At 41.1% G+C, this 23,289-nt stretch overlaps 1 protein-coding gene and 1 long non-coding RNA gene across 2 annotated transcripts in view; both read right to left on the bottom strand.

Moving 5' to 3' along the window:
• Window positions 1–23,289, bottom strand: part of camk1da (calcium/calmodulin-dependent protein kinase 1Da) — an 83,314-nt gene that overhangs the window by 14,387 nt on the left and 45,638 nt on the right. Inside the window, exons 4-6 of the mRNA XM_085138755.1 lie at window positions 8,414–8,552; window positions 7,916–8,042; window positions 4,956–5,031 (exon numbers count right to left, since the gene is read on the bottom strand). Coding sequence (XP_084994881.1) covers window positions 4,956–5,031; window positions 7,916–8,042; window positions 8,414–8,552 — 342 coding nt within the window. The remainder of the gene's footprint in view (window positions 1–4,955; window positions 5,032–7,915; window positions 8,043–8,413; window positions 8,553–23,289) is intronic.
• LOC146498652 (uncharacterized) lies at window positions 8,559–23,283 on the bottom strand. The gene is made up of 3 exons (XR_014870372.1): window positions 22,568–23,283; window positions 10,699–22,534; window positions 8,559–10,122 (listed from the first exon to the last, which is right to left on the bottom strand). It is a non-coding gene; the product is annotated as an uncharacterized LOC146498652 (long non-coding RNA).

Genomic DNA, 23,289 nt, shown 5'->3' with positions numbered 1-23,289 from the left:
TACGAGCTGTCACCGAGCAAAAACGGGAGCTGGAAGCATATAAATATAATAATAACCACTGCAGCCAAGAAGAGAGCCTGACGAGCCCAGTTGTAAGTAAGCTATTAAGACTCGACTGTACACCGTGTTCGTGTTTTCCTCCAAAAACAATAAGTTCTGTTGGAGCAGCCTTTCAACGCCTCTCTCTGTCTCTCGCTAGCAAAGTTGACCCAGACAACAAAGTAAAGCTAGTTTTCGGCTACGAGCCGACACAGAACCCACCGTATTAGCCAGAGGTCCCTTTACTACGGTTCGGAGCCGCGGACCTTCAGTAACAGTAATAAATCACAGCAATAGTACATTCATGTAGTTGTAAACAGCATGATAATATATTAAGTAATCCAAAGTATTCAGAATACGTTACAGAATACATTTTGGGGCATGTATTCTGTAATCTGTAATGGAATACATTTTAAAAGTAACCTTCCCAACACTGCTGGTAACAAAGAACAATTTGCAGTCAAGATATAAGTACTCCAGTTACTCTGCTACCCTCCAGTTACTCTGCTAAACTTGCAAACTTGAATTAATAGTAGGTGGTGTCGCAGTATTGTTGTCACATCTGAACTTGAACTCAGAGCAGTGTGTTACTGTGACTGCGTAGTAGCAGTGGTAGTTGGCTGTATCGCCTTAATCGCATTAACATGAGATTACTGGTTCTTGGTGCTGATGAGCACAAATGAATGAACTTAAGTCCAAGTTTGATTTTCCATAACGACACAAAGCGGAGCAACAGCAGAGCTGCCGCTCAGCCCAAAACACCTCATTACCGAGGTTCTGGATGCACCAGGAGATTTTCATAAAAACTCATTAAAATGCCGTTCTCCATCAATACACACCGGAAAGAAAGAATAAAAGGGAAACGCACCGGGCAGAGAGGAAGGAGGACTCTGCCTGCCGTGAGGGGAAAAGGGCTTTCTGCTTTGTTTTTTTTGCTTTCTCATTTGCTTAAAGACTCACTTGTCATGTTACTCGGCTGACCCTCCACTCCATCGAACACACACACACACACACACACACACAAATACACTTGCACTCGGGATCCTGGCTGATTATCATGGTTGATTACCTGATGTGATCTTTCCACCTGAGCAGCAGTTAAAACCTAACAAGGTCTGAATCCCAACGCTAATTGTGCTAATTGCCAGCAGGGAGTTGCTCTTTCTTTTACCTTGCACGCACACAGCAACACACGGACATACACACGCACAGTCATTTCTACTGTGCTGTCATACCCACCACAACGTACAGCGTAAAACGGGAGAAAGTCAGCGTGAGAGAGTCACGTGAGTTTGTTTGCGCCTGCTTTCCTCTCAACCACTGTGAGCTCTCTGATCGCTCCTCAGGTGTTAAACATAAATGAAGATGCAGAGGCAACATACACCTTAAAATAACTCCAACAGTGGCGTTCTCAACAACAAGATTGCAGTCTGAGCTAGGGATGGGTATCGAAAACCGGTTCTTGTTGAGAACCGGTTCCCACTGTTTCAATTCCTTGGAATCGTTTGCCATTTTTGCAAACGATTCCCTTATCGATTCCAGTCGCCCCGAATGACGTCACCACGTTGCGGAGCGTCATTTACCTGGCAGGAAACATGGCGGCTCAAACGCTAAAAAGTTTGATTATACTTTACGAGAACGGAAGACAACAGGGCAACTTGCAATACTTGCAAAGTAGATATTTCATTTAAGGGAGGAAACACTACGAATATGCAAAAGCATTTGCTCACAAAACACACGATGACCTTAAATGAATGTCGTGTTTTTAATTCCGCTCCGGACTCGTGAATCTCAACCCAGCAGCAGCGGTAACGTTTGCACGTCCTCTCCCGTTAATACGGCAGGTAAATAATCAACTAACAGTGCATATTATGTTAGTGCGATCTGCCTTATTACAAAACCTGCCATTACTGTGCATTTAGGTGACCATGGTGAGAGAGACAGACAGAGGCTGGCTGGCTCAGATGCTGGCAGTTCTTGCTACAGTCATTTACAGTCATTACACCCATTTGCCACAGCAGATGCCCCCGATTTTCGGTAAGTGAATGTGTTTAATTGTAGGCAGGGACATTACTGGATATTCTTGTGTAATTGCTACAGAAGAATATTTATTTTATTATTTTACATTCACAATTTTTTTTCCTGGGGACCCTGTGACACCCCATTGAAGAGCCGTAGGTTGGATCTGTTAAGATCTCACTGTTGGGTTTGTAAGGCCATGTTACTCCTAAATTTCTATCTTGTTCAAAGAGAAGATATAAAACAAAGATCTAAGCTAATTGACCTTAGTGTTCTCCTTTTTTAAAAAAAAAAAAAATCGATAAGAGAATCGATAAAGAATCGAATCGTTAAACAGAATCGAAAATGGAATCGGAATCGTGAAAATCTTATCAATACCCATCCCTAGTCTGAGCACACAAACATGGTTTCCATTGTTCACCAACACTGGTGAAAAACAAGAAAATGAAAAGGAAATCTCGTCCAAAGCCTCAAGTCCTTACAAGGCCATGCAGCAGATCTCCGGTGTCTGGGAGCAGCTGATAGTACATGACAAACATTCACAAACTAGCCAGGGTTGTGTGTTTGTAGTCGGAAAACATTACAACTGACACAGTGGTTTTGTGTGTGTGCAGGGGCTAAGGTACAGTGAGTCACTGCGTGTGCCTGGCTTTTATTCACTGCAGAGCAGTTACTCATGACTACGTGAATGAGAAGGGCGACAAAGGCTAGATGGAGATCCGTTTAATGAGCGTGAATGTGATGTGAATGGAATGCATGTTTACAAACAGATTTTCCAGTTCTCATTTTCCAGTTTCCAGTTCAGTCCAGGTCTCCATAGCCCAGCTGATGATTAGAAAACTACTAGTATGAAAATGGCTGTTTTGTTGTGCTGTTATAAAGACCTTCATTCTATTTAATTACAAAGATTACATCCAAGGGATCTTGTAAAATGACTTTAATAGCTACACAGAGATTTGATATGTTTGATGGAAGATTTGGTAAAAATATGTCACAGGAGGAAAACCAAAGGTGTAAATAACACACTAATTAAACACTATTACAATAACCTAAAACTGCTTCATACCTGTGTCTAGACACGTGTTATTTCAGTTATTTTAAAGCCTGCATGGCCTCTACGGGCGCCAACTTCTCTGGTCTCATTGTATAGAAATCTATGAGAAAACGACCCTACTTCTTACTGGTTTTATGACTTTAGTTAACAATTTCCTAACTGGTTCATAGTTTCATCTGCAAGTTTTTTTTTTCATTAAAAAAAAATTAATTCACCCTACAGCGTTACGTGTATACAACGGATGGACAAGCTAATGGTTAGCAGTCATGTGACTCAATGCAAGCAAACCTGTGAATGTATTTAGCTGATTGACTTGGCAATGAACACGGTTATCACCAGTGTTGGTCAAGTTACTTGAAAAAGTAATCAGTAACTAATTACTGATTACTTCCCCCAAAAAGTAATCCCGTTACTTTACTGATTACTTATTTTCAAAAGTAATTAATTAAATGGTAAATGGCCTGCATTTGTATAGCGCTTTTCTAGTCCTTAAGGACCCCAAAGCGCTTTACACTACATTCAGTCATTCACCCATTCACACACTGGCGATGGCAAGCTACATTGTAGCCACAGCTGCCCTGGGGCGCACTGACAGAGGCGAGGCTGCTGGACACAGGCGCCACCGGGCCCTCTGACCACCACCAGTAGGCAAACATGGGGTTAGTATCTTGCCCAAGCAAGATACTAACCCCATGCAGCCAGGAGGCAGCCTGGGATCGAACCACCGACCTTCTGATTAGTGGCTGACCTGCTCTGCCACCTGAGCTACAGCCACCCCTATTTTTATTTAATTACTTAGTTACTTAGTTACTTTTTAAAAACACGATTTACAACCTGAATAGGTGATAAAGTGATAGATCTTTCAGCCCAATTCTACTTTTTCTACATAATCATCATACAAAATGTAATCAAATGGAAAAGTCTCTTTTTAAAACTTGTTTTATTAGTTTTAATCTTTTAACTTTATGCATCAAGCAAAAATTTAATTATATGCAACATTCTCTGACTGGAAGAAATTTGTTTAACATTTAAACCTATTTTCTGCACATTCCAGCACATAAAATAAAATATTTTTTTGTGTTTACACTCAGTCTTTCAAATAGATGCAAGTAAAACAGCAGAAAATCAATAAAGTCAAAGACTAGCGGTCCTGTTGCTCTATTTTCACCTGTAAAGCAGGAGTGGGGTAGGCGGAGGTTTACCCTGGTGCAGGTGTGCAGCGGTCAGTGGAAGAATCCGCGAGTTTCTCTGTGAGTTTCCCATTACGTTGTAGCGCACTCGGTGTTTGCTCGGAAGTTTAGGGGTTTTTTTTCGCTGTAAAAAGAAGTTTTCTTCCCACGCACAACGGACACTAATGTTTTTGTCACTTTTTATGGAATCAAACTCAAAGTAAGGTCAGTACTTCCACGCTTTAAACGCTGCACGCTCATACTCTCTCTGCACTCGATATATGATCCATTGTTGATCTGCACACAGCTGTTGTCACGAACGTCGCACTCGCTTACGTCACTGTCATGAGACATTCTCGCAAAAAATCACGGTTTTAGTAACGCAGTAACGCAGCGTTCCTACGGGAAAGTAACGGTAATCTAATTACCATTTTTGCAATAGTAATCCCTTACTTTACTCGTTACTTGAAAAAGTAATCGGATTACAGTAACGCGGCCCATCTCTGGTTATCACAACCTTAATGATAAATAAGGCATCAAGAATTCAGATTTCCCACCGTGACCATGACCTGGTGCTAATGGAGCTTATGTGCTTTCTGGTGATGTCAGTCATGGTGATTGATGGAAACTGCTTCCTGTACAGTGGAATATAAAGAAGTTTAATTGGTACTTACAAGATGTAGGCGATCACTCCAATGGACCAGCAGTCGACCGCTTTACTATACGGCTTCTGGGCGAGAACCTCTGGAGCTGATAGAGAGAGGGAGAAACAAGCCGACACAGTGGGGTTAGAGAGAAAACCGGCTTTGAAACGACCTCAGTTTGGTGGTAAACCTAACCACAGTGTGTTTTTACTTTTTCAGCTTGAGGTCCAGTAACAACTGCGGTGTGATTTTTATATGAAAAAGGGGCTGTTTAATGAGACTGAGTACAGAGAAAATATGCAGACACCTCATGTCTGTTGAAATTAAAATCACATGCCAGTTCGGTGCACGGTGGGAAATATTCTGCAGGAGGTGCAGATTCTCATAGGTGCAGAAATACATGGTGCAACTAGCTCCAACTAGCTCTTCTAGTTAGCTTCAGACCCATTTTCTCTGCTGCTGGTGTCGGTAAGGGAGGCTTTCCAGGCCCGACCTTTCTCTGCAGCTCATTACCGAAGGCCTTGGACAGAGCAAATTACTGATGACAGCGAGGTCGCCGTAATATCACCTCACATATACACACAAGGCTCTCGAAATAGATTTGGCATGCTCACACACATACACACAGAAGGAACACCAGTCATATCTGAGTCAAAATATAAACTTTGCACACTTGTGTTGCATCTGAGTGCTTACATTTGCTTATTAATCTAATCTGACTCATTGTGTGTGTCTGTTCTGGGTTTTCTGGATGCAGAACTGGAGCATTTTTACCCACTGAGATCACCGTGTCTGCAGCTCACGAAGTCCAGAGTCGGTATCAGGGTACAATCATAATGTGTAATTTCTTAATAGTAAATCACTTAATTAACCCCGTAGTGGGTCTTTGGCTATGTCCTATTTCCAAGCGTGACTTTTCTTTTTGCTGGAAGAAGCAAATTTGACAGTTGAAAGTTATTATAATGAGAAAATGAAAAAATAACAACGAAAACTGAATCTTTCATTCAGACGCAGTTGTAAATTGTCACCTTCTTTGATTGTATTTTCACACAAAGCACCTTGAGTGGAAAAACTGCAGGAGTTCCTCTCACGGATGAGAGGAATTGATGCAAAGTTCTGACCTTTCAAAGTAAAATGATGCAAATTTTTTGCTGACTGGATGAGAATGTGAACTGACTCTTTAAAGATAGTACCCAAAAAACCCCTGAAGAACAGCTGGGTGCTTTGAAGCGCTTGAGCCAAAGACAGCTGGAGTTCTTTCAGGTTCTTGAAGATATTTCCCAACTCATCTAAAAGGCCACTCCAGTTCTGCGAGTGGCTTCGACTCAAGCACTTTAGTCCACCATGACACGGACGACTGAGAACCTGAACAGACACACATCTGGATTTAGTAAAGCTGCCCTGCAACAAAAACGATTCAACATTTATGTACCTTTCTGTGTGAATAGTGGGAAATGATCTGTTTGTGCGACTTATACGACTTTTGCAACATGCAAATGTGTGTCGCCGAACCTCTGTCTCCTGTAGCATGCAATCAAAGAAATGCTCACACACAAGCAGATTAAGCACACTGCACACAGAGATTCACACAAAAAGGAGATATAATATGATACAGAGCACGACTGTCTGTCTCAGAGTGATAAGCATGACTGGGGTGTGTGAAGAGCACAAACACGCGTCGCTCCAGATGACATGGGAAGAAAAGAGATGATGCAGGAAGTGTAAACGGCGTCAGATGGGAACAACATGTGCTCATTTAATTTAACACGTGTTTGTTGGCTCACAGGAATCATCACAGAAGTCAAACTAGTCGAACTAGGTCAAACTTTGTAATGCTCGGAGAGGGTCGAACGAACCCAAAGAGCTACAGCTTAGACTCTACAGGCCTAACAGGGCATTTAGAAAACGAATGAACAAGAATGACTTGTCAGGAAACAGCCTCTTCTCTCGAAAAATGGCAGCACATGTTTGGTATGTAAGGCTCCATTTGAACAAACCAGACTGTGGAACAATGTCCACACCAAAGTGAGGATCTTTGAACATGACACATTGCCAGGTTGAGAGAAAACCAAATATGGCACGAACGCGTCATACCAACTCTCAAGCAGGGTGGTGGATGAGTAATGATTTGGGGTTGTTTGGCAGCCACAGGACCTTGACACCTTGTAGCTATTGTGTCGACAATAAACTACTCTGTTTATCAAAGGATTCATGAGTCAAATGTGAGGCCATCTGTCCAAGAAAAATGAAGTCATGAAACAGGACGATGATCCCAAGCACAGCAGCAAATCTGCAACAGAATGACTGAAAAAGAACAGAATCAAGAATCAACAGTGGCTCCAAGTCCAGACCTCAACCTGATTGAAATGCTGTGATGGGACCTTAATAGAGCCATGCAGAAATGAATGCCTATAAACTTCACTGAAATGAAGCAACTTTATAAGGAAAATAGGACCTAAATTCCTCCACAATTATGTGAGAGACAGATAAAAGTCACACAAAAGACAATTACTTCAAGTTATTGCTGCTAAAGATGCTTCCACAAGCCACTGAATCATGGGGTGTGGATAGTTTGGGGGGGTTTTCGTGAAAAACTCTCTTTTTCTCTTTTTTTGTGTGCAGTCGTTAGTGTGTAATGCCAGAAGTGATTTGAAGGTCTGGATGAAATGGACCTTCATCTCTCGTTACGGCATTTTGCGACTTTAGACAAGTTGCAATTTATCTGTGTAAACAGGTTAAGGTTAGGTTAGGTTAGGTTAGTGTTAGCTCACAGTTGTCAGACGAAACCACAATAGATTTTTTTTATCTCCAAAAACAAATAAAAGTCCCTTTGTTTGGTTCTGGCTAATGTTAGCTAACACTGGTTATTTTCTTGTATGTCTTTTAACGACCAAAAACAGTTACAGCACTAACAGAGGGGATAAACTGTGATTTTAAGAGGAAAGAAATAGGAACGTTGAGGACAGGCGCTGATGGTGTGACCGGCTTACCCACATATCCTGGCGTGCCACAGGCAGTTGACATGACGTCACCGCTGCCCTCCATCTTTGAAAGACCAAAGTCACTGATCATAATCTTGGACTCGTCTTGAGGATTAAAATACAACAGGTTCTCTGGCTGAAGGAAGAAAGAAAGAAAGAAAGAAAGAAAGAATTTTGGATTACAAACACTGTCACTTTGTTTAATGTCTCAGGCAGTTAATAGACAGACAACCTTATTGCTCATTTTACACAGTCCTGGTTAATGGAGGTCACTCTGACCAATCCATTCCTTCAAACAGCTGACACACACTACACTCACCCACAATGCACTGCATGTGTCGAGCTGCTGCCCTTATTGCAGCAGTAAATCACGGGCTGTCAAGTGAGAATGAAGCACTTGTGTGGATTTAAAGTGTGGAATGGGAGAGTGAGTGTTTGTGTGTATGTGGGGTAAGACTTCAGTGAAGAAGCAGGGAATGTGTGTGTGTGTGTGTTTGAGTGTGTTACCTTCAGGTCTCGGTGCACAATTCCCATCCTGTGCAGGTAGTTAACGGCGTCCAGGACTTGCCGGATCAGCGTGCTTGCGTCTTTCTCCGTGTAGAATCCTTTTTCCACGATTCGGTCGAACAGCTCGCCGCCAGACACCCTGCAGGACAGGACAAAGGGTGCATGTGGGAAGAAGAAGACCTTACACACACAAACACACACACAGCAGTATCTGGTAGCAGGCTGGGGGGATTTGCTGGGTTGATATTTTTGGTAATTTATGAGCAGTACAGCTTCCCAGCCAAGAGTTTGTGGAAATGGTGAGCCATGTGCCAGCTCACACACACGGACACACGCAGACACACACACACACACACACTGATTTTCCCTGCAGCTTCATAATTGTAATATATACACATTTCTTTTGAAGATGTGCTAAAAGTTGGCAAAGCGTCCTTTAAATACAGCGAATCCTTTCATTTCTTCCTTCATAAACATTCACCACTGACTTAAATATTTTCTAACTTCTCCACGATTGCACTGCAGCTCTCAGAGTTTTATAATATTTCAAGAATATTCTTTAATCTTTATCCTACTTTCTTTTCCTTTCACTGCAGCAGAAGCCAAAGAAAAAGCTTAAATTAAAATGTCACAGTGGAGCAGTGGGGGGAAAGACGTAAGAGCAAGAGGAGACAAAAAGGACCGATGTGTGTGAATTTGTGCGTTTGTGACGTGCGATATTACTGCAGTAGTAGATGATTAAAGATGAGCCTCAATCTTACAGAAAGGATAATTCCACTTCATTTGTTTTTCTCGTCCCAAAATGTGAGCGGCACATCAGATTCCATGAATATAGGGCAGCTCAATTTTGAGAAAAGATTATAAGAGAAGGACAGAAGACAGTGTGTAAGTATTCAGTGAGGGGAAAAAAAACGTTTCCCATCAAAGTGATCAAAAGGTTCTGAAATATTTGCAATGCAGCTCACACTGTCAGCAGTCGGAGAAAAAACCTCATTTGTGACCCAAGAAAAACATTTAGGAAGTAAAAGGCAAATTTCTCCACTCCGGGCAAATTCTTTCAACAGTTAGTGTTAACTTTTATGACTCGAGAGCACATGAAACAACTTGTCCAGGTATACACAACATGCAGTTTATGCAGGTGAGAACAGCCCTCCACTTAGTTAACAGACACATAGCTCCCCCTGCTGGAGAGGACCATCTTAATTGCCCCAGCAACATTAGCAGTAATAGAATACATTAATAGTTCAGGCTCATGTAACATTACTATTGTTACATGAGCAAGAAAAGTTACACAAATATATAACTGTCTACAACTAGTCTACAGGAATTTATGATTAACAACCTCCTCGTGTTAATTCATATTTAGTTTTTGTGCCTGTACAGTAACAAGCAGAGCCGTAGTAACAGAGCAGTTAAGATACAAGTTGGGGTTTGGACCGATTGTCACAGTGTTAAAGAATGAGCACAAAAACATGATAGAAGTAGAACGCCTTTTACAGTATGCTTTGATTTACACACGAACTGTTAGGATGCCTGGGTCGTTGACCCAGGGTTTTTGAGTTTATTATATTATTTATCATTTCTATTCTTTGGTTTCTTTGTTAGAGTTATGTCTTATGGTTTGTCTCTGTGTAATCCTTAGTTGCTGTCTCCCCTGTTTGCTATATCCCCGTGTCCAGTCAGTGTCTGTGTCTGCCCTGGTCCCACGTCTCTGGTCGTGTCCAAATTCATGGGCTGCATCCTGACCTCCTGAGGACCCGGCCCACGTAGACCGCGAAGGCCGGGTCCTCAGGAGGTCAGGTAGGCCGGAAGTAAACGGCTATGGAATTGGACGGTCTAGCCTTCTCGATCTACTCCCGCCCTCAATTCAGAGTATTTCCGGTTGTCAGCGCCACGGCACGAAAATCGAAAATGGACCCCGAAATTGTTCTCCGTTTTTGTGTTCATTTTTAATTATCAATGAGCTAACCCACATTCTCGCCTGAAAATATGTTTAAAGTTTATTTTGTGGCCCAGAAAGATTAATAAGAGTAATTTTAAAACTTAGTAGCGGCCGCCATTGCCGGAAACTGGAGCTTGGCTGGGCCGCGCTATGAATTCTGGGATATGGTGGGCCACGAAGGACACACCCGACCCATCCTTCAAATTCGGGGAAAAGGAGGACGCATTTGTCGGCTGCATTCGGAGGAGTCTACGAATTTGGACAGCCTTCGGCGCGTCGCTGTGACGTAATCGGTCTACAAATGCGGCCTCAGGAGGATGCAGCCCATGAATTTGGACATGACCTCTGTTCCCTCTGTTGCAGTGCGCGCGTGTCAGTCTGTGTCTTTAGTTCAGTCTGTGTCATGTTTCCTGTTTTATTTTGAAGGTCCTTGTCTGATGTTAATGTATCTGGTTTTGCTTCCCCTTGTCTCGTTAGGCCTGATTTGCCCCAGCTGTGTTTCCCTCCTGTTACCCATTCCCTGATTGCTCCCTCTGTGTATTTAAGCCCTGTGTTTCTCTGTGTCCGTGTCGCGATCTACGTTTATCTAGCTGTGTGTTCTGTCAGTCTTCCAGTGTAAGTTTATTTTGATATTTCCAGTTATGTTATATTTGAGTTTAGCATTAAAGCTGTTTTGAGTTCAAGTTTTGCCTCCGATTGTCTGCACCTTGGGTCCTATTCCTGTCTGCACACAGCCGTTCCATAACACGAATAAAAATGACAAAAATAAATATACCCTTCATATATAGAAACACACCCATGACCAGGAATGTGTACATATGACAGAACAAGGGCAAACATGTCCACACACAGATCAGATTCGAGCATACAGTTCACACTGACGACGTAACAAAAATAAATCTAAAAGAACCACTAAACCAATTTTTCTCTCCTCAAAGAGGACAGCGACTTGTTCAGTTTTAGAGAGCGCAATGCCTGGGCATGACAAAAAAGGGCTGAATACACACACACACACACACACACACACACACGATACAATGGAGATCAGCCACCAGGCTGCATTGTTGCATAAGTGTTTGCGTAAGAAGACCATGGCAATCAGACAGGAGCTCCCACACAAGAACACACACGCACAGTCACACACGTACAGATACTAGGGCAGGACCATATACACACATACACAATACACACATGCGCACACATGCGTATAAGCACACACAGTGAAAAGGAAATGCAGAAATGCAGTGAAAGGAGAGCACAAACAGACCAAAATCAAAATACAAACACGTGCAACCTCGTAGACACACAAACACCAGAATAATGTCTGCCAAATTCCCGCATTCATCATTTCTCATTTGATATATCATTGCAAAATGCGGGAGATCAAAGAACCCGATGTCAACAATGCTCCACGCTGTGCTGGATATGGGTTTAGCCTACAGTATTTCATCTAAAAAATCAACAACAACAACAAAAGAGATAATCTGCACCACCTGCTGCTGTTTGATTATCAGCTTTAAGCATCATACTCCCAGCCTCATGTGACCATGGCTCCACTAAAGCAGGTGTCCCCACCCAGGGCACAGCCCCCGACATCCGTCACTGTCAGCAGGGGAAGACTTGTCAAACACCCTGTTTTTTCATTTCAGCCAAGAATTCTGCAGCTGCAGAGATTTATGTCTTTGATGAAAGCTACAAATGATTTTAAATGACTTTAATTCCACAGTAAAGAAATGTGATCAGCAGCTAAAAGCAGAATCATAAAGTACTACTCCATAATGTGAATCAGCATGGCATTTGCTGAGTACTCTCCCAGGACTGGAGAGAAATATGTTCCCCATGTTTTGTGCCTCAGTCTCAGGCTGTATCCCAATTCAGGGTCTGCAGCCTTAAAGTACGCAGCCTCAACATCCTCAAGGGCCGCGTACTCAAAGACCGCTAAGGCCGGAAGTGTGAGGCTTGTGAAATGGGACGGTCTAGCCTCCGTTGTGCTGCCTAGGTTGCCTAGCAACCATGATACTAACAGCTGGAAACGTTTCATACAGCTTTGTTTGACAGAAATGAAGGAGAAAATCTTTTGTTCATTTGTTTGTTTGTTTGTACATGAGCTTTGATCATTCTCTGATTAAGCTCAGCTATTGAACGGCGTATATTTTAAAGTACAGGCTTTAAAACCAAGTTAGTACAAACGTCACTAATGTCACATAACTTTGCCGACATGTGGCCAACAGGAATGTTTTAATGTTCTTCGTTATTAAACATTTGCACATAAATAAGTGACATAATATTCAGTACTTAGTTTACAAAGTTACTCTTCGGGCGCCCCTCATCCACCGTTTTTTTTTATTATAAATTATCCACACCCACCACCGCGCTATGCATTCTGGGATATGTTGGGCCACGAAGTCTACACCGCCACGTCCTTAAAATTCAGGGAAATGAAGGACGCATTTGGAGGCCACATTTCGAGCAGCCTTCGAATTGGGACAGCCTTCGTCGTGTCGCTGTGACGTAATCGGCCTTAAAATGCGGCCTTTAAGGATGCAGACCCTAAATTGGGATACAGCCTCTGTCTCTGTTAGCTGTTGGCTTGCTTTTTTAACTTCCTGTTTTATTTGAGCTTTAATAAATTAGAGATGAGCTTAATGTTAATCCTGACTGCTTGTGAGTATGCATTTGGGTCCTCATTCACCTACATGTCAGCAGTCTGGATTCCTCCATATGGAAGTCTCAGTGTTGTTAAACTGAAAAGAAACTGCAGGGGCCTAACCTGCTTGGAAATTTTTTTGAACAGTGTTTTGGTACAAAGTTTTTGTGTCATTGTGACCAAAGAAATTAATTGTACCATGACAGCACCTGATGTCTCTGGCTGGAGCCTTTAGAAGAACTCTAGTAAGAGGAGGAGGGCAGCAGAGGATGTGATGATGCCATTGCAGTGGTCCACTATGATCCTAGTGCCAATGGTATGGTGACAGTCTTCTCTAATCAAGAGTACAAAGCATGTATGTGGAATTGTCATAATTTGGTAGGTTGGGCTGGGTTTGGTTAACTTTCTCTCGGGTGGTAAACTCTTCACTCTCAGGTGAAGTTGCTGGTTGGACTTGGCATTCCCACATCAGCCCAGCGTGCAGGAGTTCTGACCAAACTGGTCAGGTATGAAGCAATGGTAAATAGACTGGTTCTTACGTTATATTTGTCTATGCCTAAGAGCTTTCTATCTGACATTTACATTCACATTCAGTATCTTGCCCAAGGCGCTTTGAATATAGACCGGAGCAGCCAGGGAAACCTCCAAACCACCAACCTTCTGATTAGTAGATGACCTGCTCTACCTCCCAAACTACATCCCAAATGAAGAATATATCTGGGCAAAAAAGTGCACTGTTCTTCGCCAGAAATCGCTGCTACGGTGACAAACTCCCACGGTTAATTCCTTGTCTCAAAGTTATTCGTGCCTGGAATCTGCCTTGAAAATCTGTCTGCTCAAGCCACTCTTGCCTGTGGATGACACCAGCATCACTCCGTTGCATTGAGCCGGTGAATCTTGTAAAGGAAGGAACTCACCAGCTCAAAACCTGCCTGCCCGCTCTTCACCTGTACTGCCCCACCTTGGTAACCCAGCTGAGCTCCTATTTATCTCTGTAGAAGGTAAGACAATCTTAAAAATTCAGATGACCTTATGCTATGTACTCACCACCCATATATGAGTATTAGCATTCTCTCTCATCTCTAATAGACCTATGTGTCATATCTTACTCAACCCAAAACACCTTTTAAACGTGCACACAGTTACCTAAGTCTGCTCACTAAGTTTATATCTAATGATGATATTCTGGCCATTTTATTTGCTAGTAAAGACTGGGATGAGACTAAACACCCAGCATGAGGGGTCCACAAGCTGGTGTATTCCTAGTGCCAGTCCCAAGCATGGATGAATGGGAAGATTGTATCAGGAAAGGCATCCGGAGTAAATTATGCAGATCCATCTGCTGTGATGACCCTTTGGGAAATAAGGGAGCAGCTGAAAAGTACTTTACCTTTATTTGGGGAAAACACACAATTATATAGCTACTTGATATTATATAACCCCCTCTAATCAAATTTCCCTGTTATTACAAACAAAATATTATGAGACATAATAAGATTGAACGAGTGGTTCCTAGGAGCTCTGTAATCCTTAACAGCAAATAATCTAAAATGAAATACTTTTTATCTTAATTTTGTGTCTTCACATCCATCTAATCTATCTGCATCCATCTGTGTGATGTTTGATGATGTCAAGCCACAATTACACACAGCAGCACTGCTGTGACTACAAAAAGAACAAAAGAACCCACACTTCGTTTTGTTTCAATGAATTATTGAACAGGCATGCTGGACGCTGATGCACGGGCCCATCTGCAAATCAATGCATCCTGTTTTTTGCTCTCATTTTATTCTTAAAGTTCTGACTGATGCTCGGAGTTCCAAGTAATGATATGTAACCCCACTGATATCTTTGCCTGCCATGTTTAGACAAGTGCATCAAACAGGTTAAATAGCTTTCACCTCACCTTGTCTGCAATGTGTCACAATTGTGCTCTAACTTTGTTAACATGTACTTGCATAGCCTGGACAATAAATTATAGAATTCCTTTATTTATAAAAAACAAGCAGCGAGTTTCATCTGAAAAGCTGGTTTTAGGGCAAATGAAGACTGTCAATATATAAGACTGTCTTGATAAATAAATTCATTTAACACACTGTACGATCCTTAATACGTGCAGAAAATTGAATTCTGTGGAAGAAGCTTCATTGCCTTCTCTTGGCAGCCTGCCACGTCCTGTTCGGTGATATTAGGTTTCTTCTGAGGAAAACGCCACAGGATACCTAAGCTGTCATGGTGTAATGATGGAGAGATCCCTGTGTTTAAAAGGGATGAAAGGAGTGACTATGACTGGCTATGACTATAGCCACCTTTAACAAGGTCACCTGTAATGTATTTTTTCTAATCTAGCCTCATATTGGTGTGCATTAGCCACACCTCTGCCGCACTGGGCTGGCGCACTGCAATGTAGTGCAGGGCTGTAGGGTGGAATCATGACATTCTTGCTTACGATGCAAGAACATTTACACAAGTAAATGTTGCAACAGTCAGCCCGCTTGTCACGTCACTGTGCCTCATTCATCTCTCCTCTGTCAGCTGATGTGTTTACAAGCAGGCAGTGCTATTACTCTCACCGGACGATGGCTGTGCATCGCTGACGACGGCAAGCCTCATTTTCTGCTCATCACAGCAGAGAGACAGAGATCTGACCGCTGCCTCATTAGCTGAAATGTAGGGAGGAAACCCCACTCCTGCATTTACACCTCCACTCTGCTTTCTTTGATCTCAAGCTTGTTTTTTCACGTGAACACTTAACTGAGATTATTTGTCTAAAATATCATGCAAACACAACAATTACCCTAATTAGATTATATCTGTGTAAACACAACCTGATTAACACAGCGAGACAGCTATTAAGCAACAGCACAAAAATAAGGTCTTATTGTGGCATTTATTCAGACTTTAGGAGAAAATGTTTCTGTTTCTTGTTCAGAGAACACACACGCACACATGAATATATATATATATATATATATATATATATATATATATATATATCACCCCCAACCAGTCGCGGCAGATGACAGCCCCTCCCTGAGTCTGGTTCTATCGGAGGTCTCTTCCTTTGAAGAGATTTGTTGCTGTGTAAATAAAACTGAATTAAATCCTTTAAAGACCCTAAAGACCCAAATAACTAATCTGATTAGGTCTTTAGGTGAAGCTAGCGTATAAGAAGTGTAAGTAGAGAGAGAAGAGTATCATACTGTAGAACATAGAAGAGCTTTAATCAGGCAAATGCTTCTATAAATGGATCAAGTTGGGTCTTTAACATCAACTTTTTAAATTGCTAATTATAGCTGACTTGTAATTTAACTTTGGAAACACATTTTCTGCGCAACAATACAACCGTAAGAAAAGACCACAAAAAAATCAATACGGTGGTCAACTCAGGACTAATTGCAATGTTTCAAGACTTTTGGAAGAGCCCCGACTGAACGGAAAGCTATTCTGCTCTTTTCCAACTCCAGATTTTTATTCTTTAATCGAGCAGCTTTGCATGACTCACAGGTCAACTAATCCTTACTTATCTCACACCGGGACTTGGTGCAGCCCCTGAGTTAATCCTCTGTCTGAAACCAGTTATTTTAGTTCCCTTTCCCCTCCCTTTAATCCAACTTTCTTCTCAGTAGCTGCCCCTCAGTCGCTGTGAACCTGAGATGACTATATTAAAGATATCCTCTGTCAGTGACATCTTACTTAGAGTAGAAAAAAGCCTGAGGATTTAGTGTTGTCTGAAGCCTCAGCTTTCGACTCACAGGTATCACAGCCTTTGTACTATTTTGGGGTTTTTTAAATAGTCCTCTATTTGAGGCTTTTCTGTTTTTCAGGTTTGTGGTGTTTTGATTCTTAGTTTTGGGTAGTTTGAGGCTCAGACACATATTTTAATTCCCTTTGCAAGGTTTCTAAGGTCCCTGCATTTTATTTATTCTAGTGATAAATATTGCTCCCTCGTTGTTCGCTGACTTCTTGTTAGGTTTTTTAAAAACTCAGGTCAGTGTTACTTTTGGTTACTGTTTCTGTTTTACATTAGAGGTTAGTTTTCTGTTGTTTGCTGTGTTAGTTTTGCTTCCTGTCAGTACTCCAGATTCCCTAATTGCTCTCGGTTTCTGTTAATTACCTAATTGTTTGTTTGTCACCCCCCAATCAGTCCTCAGTGTATTATCTTGTAACAAGACCAAGAGCCATGTTCTAATGTTGTTTCAGTCTCATCTGAACACATCCAAACTGTACAAATGAACTGAAGAAGTGAAATACAGCCAACAACCCAACTGTCAGTGGACAATCCACAACAAACAAAGGCTTAAAATTATGAATACTGACAAAAAAAGTTGTCTGCTTCTGTCGAGTCCTGCTGATTACAAGCTTCCCACAAGCTCAATAGAAGAAACTGAAAAAGATGATACTATTCCTGGGGCGATTGTGGCTCAAGAGTGTTCCTCTTGTAATCGGAAGGTTGCCGGTTCGAGCCCCGGCTCGGACAGTCTCGGTCGTTGTGTCCTTGGGCAAGACACTTCACCTACCGCCTACTGGTGTTGGCCAGAGGGGCTGATGGCGCGATATGGCAGCCTCGCCTCTGTCAGTCTGCCCCAGGGCAGCTGTGGCTACAACTGTAGCTGCCTTCACCAGTGTGTGAATGTGAGAGTGAATGAATAGTGGAATTGTAAAGCGCTTTGAGGGGTCTCGAAAAGCGCTATATAAATGCAATCCATTATTATTATTATTCCAAAGGAATATAGAAAACAGTATTAAGAATCCCAGGTGCTACTTTGTTTGGATTCATTGAAAGCCAGTTCTTTTATTTATTTATTTATTTTACTGATATGCAATTCACAGCACAAACAACATCAATATAAAGCCCACATTGCACTCGGTTGCATCGATTTTCATAGCAGCATGGGTTGATTGCCTCCCTGCGGTCAAGGTTACGTAAGACATGCTATGATGAACAGGAATGAAGGAAATTCTGTCAGACTGCATTGATCTGCCATACTGCAATTACATGAGAAATCTGCAAAAATCCTTGTTTGTAAATGTGGTTTCTGATTACTGAATAAGAAAACCAGCACACCACTGAATACAAATGAGGTTAATTAGTACTGTAATGATCAGTAGAAATGCAGCTATTGCCAAGATTCACTTTGCAGAAGCACTGTTGAGTTGGTGCTCTGGGAAAACGCAGCTTTTCAGTCACCATTTACAAGAACAGTTGGACACAGCTGCACAGGGTTAAAATAGATGCAGAGATGAAGCTGCAGTTCTGTGTTTTGCTTGGAGAAGGACAGCATGCAATGCTGATGCTAGATCAAAAAGGATTCTGAGCTACTCTATCTTTTGATCCTTTCACATTGCCTTTTATATTATGACAAATTCATAATACATCTGGGCATCATAACTACAACTGACACACTGAAATAATTAGTTCAGCACATGTACAAATAATCACTTTGGGCACATTTTGTTTCTATCCAAACTATGGGCAATTTTAGCTCTGAGAACCGCCATGCCACTGTGATACCCCTTGCAATAGTATAATAATAATGGATTGGATTTATATAGCGCTTTTCAAGGCACCCAAAGCGCTTTACAATGCCACTATTCATTCACTCTCACACACTGGTGGAGGCAGCTACGGTTGTAGCTACAGCTGCCCTGGGGCAGACTGACAGAAGCGAGGCTGCCATATCGCGCCATCGGCCCCTCTGGCCAACACCAGTAGGCAGTGGGTGGAGTGTCTTGACCAAGGACACAACGACCAGGACAGAGAGCCCGGGGATCGAACCGGCGACCTTCCGGTTACAGATACGCTTCCCAACCCCCTGAACCACGGTCGGGGGGTTGGGAAGCTCATCACAAAACAAAGACAGCTTCTCCGTTAGCTTCTTCATGCCATCTCTTTTCAACACCAAAAATATTACTCAAGAGGACAGCAGCTGAAATATGAAATCCAAAGATGATGATGCACAGAGAGCCCTTTGTAACTCATCCCAATCAACAAACGTCATATAAGAATTTCTCACGTTTCCTTGTGAGGAAACAACTTTATTTATTTATTTTGAGCCTCTTATACTGTAGGGTAGATTAATATCTCCTAAACACAAGAGATAATAGTCCTTCAACCCGTTTCAGTCTGTCTGTTTGGCTTCCTATAAAACATGTACATATTATTTGCAAATTAATATGTAAGTTACCCATATGTCCAATTTGTTATATATTCAAAGAGGGTTAAGCATTTAACCATGTTTGAAGCTGACCTGTGTTCAAGCAGATTGTACCTGGAAAAATAGTGAGCAGGAGGAAGATATAAAGAGAAGGAAAGCAATGAAATAAAAAAAAAAAAGCAGATGGTGTGAAAGAGGAGAGGAAAAGGGATGGAGGGTTAGAGGGAGATATCAGAGACCGGTCTTTCTTGTTACTGTTCTTTTTCTCAAAGAAATAAAACAGCAGGTACAGCCAACGTCTTTTGGTTAATGAACTACTGAATTTTGAAACCTATGTTAGTCAAAGTAGAAAAAAATCTTGCCTTTGATTCTTAACCTTAACTTTAACCACAGTCACTGCTAGATCAAGTGAGAGCACTCAGCGATAATAACTTGCTTCTTTACCAAACAGCAGTCAGCTCTGTTAACTGGTTTATCCATGACAACAGGAGATTTAATCAAAATGTTAAGATTGTTGGTTAACAGCTTAACCACAGTTAAGACCTTTGATTGGAGTCTGGCCAACAGGAGGATTTTAAGTGACGTAAAAGCTTAAGGAAACTGTGTTTCTTAATTTGTCATCAGAATGGAGTGAGGAGGAAAAAAGCGCTGCCCAGACGTAGTTAATCTGTGTTCGTTATGTCTGGAAAGTCATCCATTTATCTTGCCATCAACACATTGGCATCTTAGCTACCTCGGACCTAGAGATTAGTTACAACCTTGGAAAAGTAACTAAGCAAATGTAGATAACAAATTTACAAATTTTACAGCAATGTTGACAGGAATCTTTGCTTAGTACACTACAAGTAAAGTTTCTGCTTCTACATTTTTAGCTTAATTTAGCTAATTTGAAAGACTTCATAATCTAATATTACTAAGTGAGTGCTGACTTTATGGCGATTTAATGCATTAGCTGTAGCTTATTATTACTACTACTGGTAAAATTAATCTAACTATAATGATTGCATGGAACTATTTAACAATCTATGTGTTTGTGTCTGTGTGGTGTGCGTGTGCGTGTACGTGTACATAACTTCTTTTTGGGTGGGCCAATCTGAGCTAAACTTTACATGAACATCGACACACACATTTATATGTTTTTAAAAAATCATGTATTATTCCAGTTCTTTTGATTTTTGTATTCATCAAATTTGATGCTATGTGGTCCGTTTACATTTGTTTCACATGTCATAATGTACGTTGCCTATACTTAGCAGTCACCAAAATTTGTATCCACAAAGGAATTTTGTTCCCCTTGTGAATAAATACAGAATGAAGAACTAGAAAAAGCAAAAACCACCTGCAGGGCAGCTTTTTGCTAGTAATGGTAATATCAATATTGCATTTCAATGTCTCTAACATCTGTTTTTAGACATGTAATATTGCATTTCTTAAAACATTTTTTTAAAATAAGATTGTAAAAAGCCATTAAGATTGAGATCTTTTTTCAAGGAGAAAAGGTTTGGGACAAACTTGACAGATAAATGACTGAAGGATCTGCAAACCTAAAACTGTTTTACTTTAAAAAAGGCTGGTAGTTTCATACTTTTTGGAGCTTATTCCATTTGTAAGCAGCTTAGTAAGTCGAGGCTATTTTAAAAAGGGACAGCTCTTAAAATGAACCTGTATTAAAATTAGACTGTTTAAGGGTAATAAAGAGCAAGAGCAGTACAGGGTAATAAATAAATATCATACTACTCCCTTAGCATTAATAATTGCATCCCAAGTTGCTATGACACAGTGAGTTATATGCAGTAAAGTATGTGGATGTGATGGTTAATAATGAGCGTCTATAGCTGCTGTGCAGGATTATTCTCATACAAATGCTTTTGACCTGGATGGAAAATGCCAAGGTTTTATGTACAACTCTGCCTGCTGCTGAACATAAATACCATTAAATATCGTTGATGTCAGTTCAAACTTCCATTAATAGATCAGGTCTGACTTAACTATGTCACAGTAACCTCACCAAGTTCACCTAGCCCCATATTAAAGAGTTGGTAAAACTGCTGACAATTTATCAGTCGTCCACAGTAATAGGATCTGTAGTATACTACGAGGCTTTGACAGAATTTAATGCAAATTCTTCTTTAATCTACATATTAACGTTTCTTTCTTTTAAAACCAGGCTTATCGTCCAGCCAAAATAACCTCATTCATGCTCAAATCTTTAAAGTTTAATTGAAAAAAATAATTGTTTTGACTATGAGAAAGCTGATAGAGGTACATTTGCATCTTCCAACAACCGTGATCAACCAACATGGTCTCACTCCCAAAGCATAACATTTTACACTAGGTGACAAATTGTCAGTATATTACGCTTCCGGGCATCCAACACGTCCCTATATTACGAGATCAGAAAAATTAGGAAACATGAGAACCATTTGGAATGAATCTACACATGTAAGTTCGTTTTACTTAAATCGCTTTGAAAAACACTATCTAACATCATTAAAGTGCTGGTTAAAGCTGGGTTAGAGCTGGATTACATGGCTGGAACGTGTATTACCGTGGGGCGTCATTCTACTGGATGTCATCCATCACCCAGCGCATAGCATGAGAGCGTGGAAGGTCACCTTTTGCGTTCCTCAGAATCGCCTCGGGACTTGAGAAATTTCATTTTTATTTTCATTTATTTCATTTCATTTATTTATTTATTTCACACTTGGTACAAAAAAAATCAAACAAACCAACCACACTTTCTATCAAAAACACTACAACCATGTGTGAAAAGGAGCAGGAAGAAGAAAATATTCTTATTAAACCCTGCCCCCTATCTACTATCTAGAAATAGAAAATACCCCCTATCTAGAAATCGTCAGTATATTACACCTCGGGAGTGAGAACGGGCTGGATCAACACTTTGAGAGCCTTTTTTATCCAAGAATTCCAACAGGGTGCAAAATGTCATAAACACAATGGCTCGACACCAAATAAGTGAGTGGATTATCTGCTAGCTGTCATAGGTAGGTTAAATATTAGCTTTAACTTATGAGCTTATTCACAAGTTAAAGACCTCAAAATCGTTTCCTGTATTGCCGCGAGTTGGCACAGAAACACATCCACCCAAACACATGCGGTAGAGCAGATAATCCACTGGCATCGGCAATAAACAGCCACTGTTGTGTAAACCACGGCTCTGACTTCCACCTGAACTCGACTGATTTGTTTCCAGCCCGAATGCCAAACTTCCAGACCAACTCCTTATGTAAGCAGCTCTAACCTTGAAGAGGAGGTTAGTGGGACACCTGTGGGTGAACCCTTTCCTCTAGCGCTGACCATCAAAGCAGAGATGTACATCAGATGATGTAACAGAAGCCTCGTACTCAACGAGGCTTGAGTACGAGGCTCAGACACACGTACTCAACGGGCTTTGAGTACGTGTGTCTGTGTGTGCGTGCATGTGGGAGGACTGGTGGGCTTTGTGTGTTTTTTGTGTGTCTATGTGATGGGTGGGTGGACAGAAGAACGAGAGGTAAAGTGTGAGAATTTGAAAACACTCTGTAAATTAGCAACAATTTAAGTCAGAAGCAAATAAGAAATACGCACTCCGCCATCTGAAACATTAAATTATTATTAATAAAAATCAAAAACCAAACAACAAAGAATTTGTATTCTTGTCCCTCGCTATAATAAAACCAAAATATCTGCCAGAATAAAATCTGACCCACTCGAGAAAGATTTAACATATAAACTATAACTAATATTTAAAATGTACTCATTTGTAGGTTAAAATTTCACAATAGGACGGCTTATGCCCTCTATAATTTGATATTACTTTTGTAGCACCAGCTTTGTCTTAAAGAAATAATATGTCTTCTTTATTTAATTTCTACCCTACTAATACAATATTAAATAACAAACCCCAGCCCCGCCCCCACAAACACACCCACAAATATATTACACAACAGCTTTTACAGGCTGACGAGTCCCATTATGTGACAGAGCAGAGCTTGCAGTCACTAAATGAAATGGTCTTCCAGGGAGATGTGGGTGATTTGGGGGTCTCTGTTCCCATCAGTCACATTGTCGAACACAATGTCCTAAACACAATGACGACAACAGAAGAAGAAAGAGAACATTGACTCAC

Source organism: Neolamprologus multifasciatus, chromosome 17, assembly GCF_963576455.1.
Source record: "Neolamprologus multifasciatus chromosome 17, fNeoMul1.2, whole genome shotgun sequence".
NCBI lineage: Eukaryota > Metazoa > Chordata > Actinopteri > Cichliformes > Cichlidae > Neolamprologus > Neolamprologus multifasciatus.
Note: the sequence above shows the minus strand (reverse complement) of the source record. Positions and strands in the feature narration are given on the sequence as shown.